The 3,285-nt window shown below is 42.7% G+C and overlaps 1 protein-coding gene across 1 annotated transcript; it reads left to right on the forward strand.

Moving 5' to 3' along the window:
- Window positions 1–194: 194 nt before the first annotated feature.
- LOC129809218 (uncharacterized protein K02A2.6-like) lies at window positions 195–2,429 on the forward strand. The gene has a single exon (XM_055859033.1). The coding sequence runs from the start codon at window positions 195–197 to the stop codon at window positions 2,427–2,429; it is 2,235 nt and encodes a 744-aa protein (XP_055715008.1).
- Window positions 2,430–3,285: the final 856 nt, after the last annotated feature.

Consider the following 3,285-nt stretch of genomic DNA (forward strand, 5'->3'; position numbering starts at 1 on the left):
ATCACTATATGCCGACCTTTGAGGACTTTTTGCCACGACTAACTTCATCCAGATTTTTCTCACGTCTTGATGTAAAGAGTGCATTCCACCAGGTCTAATTACATGAGTCCAGCCGCCATATCACTACCTTTATTACACATAAAGGTATGTTCAGATATAAGCGACTCATGTTTGGAATCTCCTGTGTCCCTAAAATGTTTCAGAAAATTATGGAGCAAATTCTATCGGGGTGCAAAAATGCTCTAAACTTTATTGACGACATAATAATTTTTGGAGCATCAGAGAGTGAGCATGATAAAGCCCTGGAGGAAGTGATGAAGAGATTAAAGGCCTACAATATTCTTCTCAACAGCAAGAAATGCAAGTTTCGGGTCAAGGAAATTACTTTCCTAGGACACAAAATCTCCGAACATGGAATTGAGCCAGGAGAAGACAAATTCGCAGCTGTCAGGAGTTTCCGATCTCCTGAGACGAAGGAGGAATTGAGAAGTTTCCTTGGGTTAGTTAATTACGTGAGCAGATTTATCCCGGACTGTGCAACTTTATCAGATCAACTAAGACAATTGACACATGAGAAGGTTACATTTTTCTGGACGGAGGAACATCAGACAGCTTTTGAGAAGTTAAAAAACGCCTTAAGTTGTGCAAAAACTCTTTCCTTTTTCAACAAGAAGTATAGAACACGTTTGATTGCTGATGCCTCTCCAGTCGGATTGGGGTCAGTTCTCCTCCAATTCCCTGATAACACTGATAGTGCGCCAAGGATTGTGGTCTACGGCAGTAAGAGATTCACAAAATGCGAGCGTCGTTACTGTCAGTTGGAGAAGGAAGCTCTAGCTCTCGTGTGGAGTATGGAGAGATTTCAATTTTATCTGGAGGGAATAGAGTTCGAGTTAGAAACCGATCACAAGCCGTTAGAGGCGATTTTTAAGCTAACTTCTAAACCGAGTGCCCGTTTGGAAAGATGGATTCTCCGAATGCAACGGTTCCAGTACCAGGTGATATACCGCAAAGGAAAAAGTAATATAGCAGACCCCTTGTCACGACTTCCCGTACCACGCCAAGACCCTGATTTCGATACAGAGGATGCTGTCATGATAAGAGCTATACTGGATTCCATTGCGATTGATGTTTCAGAAATAGAGGCAGCAACAGTGGAAGATGAGGAGATTACCGCCGTGAAAAGAGCTTTACATTCTGGGGATTGGAGTGCCGATATACTTAAAACGTACCAGATTTTTCGGAATGAACTGAGCTCTGTGGGAGATGTTCTCGTCAGGAGCACCAAGATTGTTATACCAGCTAAGCTCAGAGAGAGAATGTTAGCATTGGCTCATGAGGGACATCCAGGAGAATGTGTCATGAAGAGAAGACTCCGTGACAGGGTGTGGTGGCCACTCATGGACAAGGAAGCAACAAAGATTGTCAAGAGTTGTGAGGGTTGCCGCGCTGTGTCAATGCCTAATAAACCCGAACCAATGCAGAGAAGGCAATTACCATCAGGCCTTTGGATAGATGTCGCTCTGGATTTTCAAGGCCCACTACCAACTGGAGAGCATTTGATGGTGATTATTGATTATTACAGCAGATACAAAGAAATCGAGATTATGCATCATATTACCGCGGGGACAACATGTCAACGACTTGCGAAGATTTTTATCCGTCTCGGTTTTCCGAGAACTATTACAGTGGATAATGGTCGCCAATTCGTGAGTAAGGAGTTTGATGACTACTGTCGAGTAAGGGGGATACACCTTAATACAACGACCCCGTATTGGCCACAGGAGAACGGGGAGGTTGAAAGACAAAATCGGTCTGTTCTCAAGAGACTTAAAATTAGTCATGCACTCACTAGAGACTGGCGGAAGGATCTCCAGGAATATATACTCATGTATAATACAACCCCGCACTCTACTACTGGTAAAACCCCAACGCAACTTTTCTTTGGGAGGACGATTAGAGGGAAGATCCCTTCATTAGCTGACGTTGAGACAGCCCCACCGAACACTGATTTCGCAGACAGAGACCGAATTTTGAAAGAGAAAGGAAAAGAGAGTGAGGATCAAAAGAGACGTGCTGGAGTGGGAGATATCACTGTTGGGAGCAGAGTAGTATTGAAGAACGTCCTACCAGGAAATAAATTCAGTCCGGTGTTCGATTCAAAGATCTATGAAGTATTAGAAAAATCAGGAGCGCGATTAAAACTTCAGGAAGTGTTAACTGGAAAGGTGATGTACAAAAACATTACTCATGCGAAGAAGGTGTACACTGCTTCCGAAGAAGATTCTGATACACCAAGTGAACCTCCACTACAAATCGAGAATATGATACAAGGTCGTGCCAAAACTTCATCATCGTCAGATTTCTCCCGTCTGTCAGACAACCTCACCACACCTACATTTCACGAAAGTTTATGCAGATGTTTTTGATTCCTCCAAATCTCAAGAGCTTCTGGATGCTTCCGTTGTTACCCTGCGGCCTCATCGCCCCGCTCGACGTCCAGTTAAATATCAAGATTATGTTCTATAATCTTTTCAAAGAAAGGGAGATGTGGTATCCACCAATAGGTGGCGCCAATAGTAAGTTAATGGAAGTTGATATTGTTAGATAATAAAGTGACTCCACGAAAACATTAGTGTTCTTTATTTAATATTCTGCAGTATTATTCCCCTGAGGATATCACAACAAGGAATGCTGTAAATGACATTGGACCTGTCTTTCGCTGGAATAGTGTCTTTGAGATTAGTGTACATGCGTTCTAGGGTGTTCTGAGACTTAAGAGAAATTGAGGCGTTGCTAGAAAATCCTCCTGCAATCTTTTTAATTCTTTCACTAAGACCATTGATGTAGGTCAAGGAAAAGAATTTTTTGTTGCAGTACTGATGGTGCTATTGCTGCTATCGTCTGTTGAGCGAAGCTCTCTTTTTCGCAATAGCTTGGTAATGGTATGATCAGGGTAGCTGTTCTTTTTTAAAATGTGAGTGACGATAAATCCAGTATCCGTTAGTGGGTTGGTCGTGAGGTTATTGACCCTGTGTACCAGGCCATCAGCTGTGTTGATTCTTTGTTTCAATGGGTGAGGGGAATGGAAGTTCAAAATCCGAACAGAAGCCATATCTTTCTGGTACCAGTCCGTGACGAGAGAGCCATCCGTCCTTCTCTGGACAAGGGTGTCAAGATAAGGCAATTTTCCTTCTTTCTCTGACTCACATGTAAACTTGATCTTCTCATGTACATTGTTAAATGCATCCAGAAGAAGTGAGACATTGTCCTTGTGGGTGATGA

This window comes from Phlebotomus papatasi, unplaced genomic scaffold (genome assembly GCF_024763615.1).
Source record: "Phlebotomus papatasi isolate M1 unplaced genomic scaffold, Ppap_2.1 HiC_scaffold_472, whole genome shotgun sequence".
Taxonomy (NCBI): domain Eukaryota; kingdom Metazoa; phylum Arthropoda; class Insecta; order Diptera; family Psychodidae; genus Phlebotomus; species Phlebotomus papatasi.

Bases quoted from the DNA above. Each gene is read 5' to 3' on its own strand.
- LOC129809218 (XM_055859033.1), top strand. From the start codon at position 195: ATGTTTCAGAAAATTATGGAGCAAATTCTATCGGGGTGCAAAAATGCT.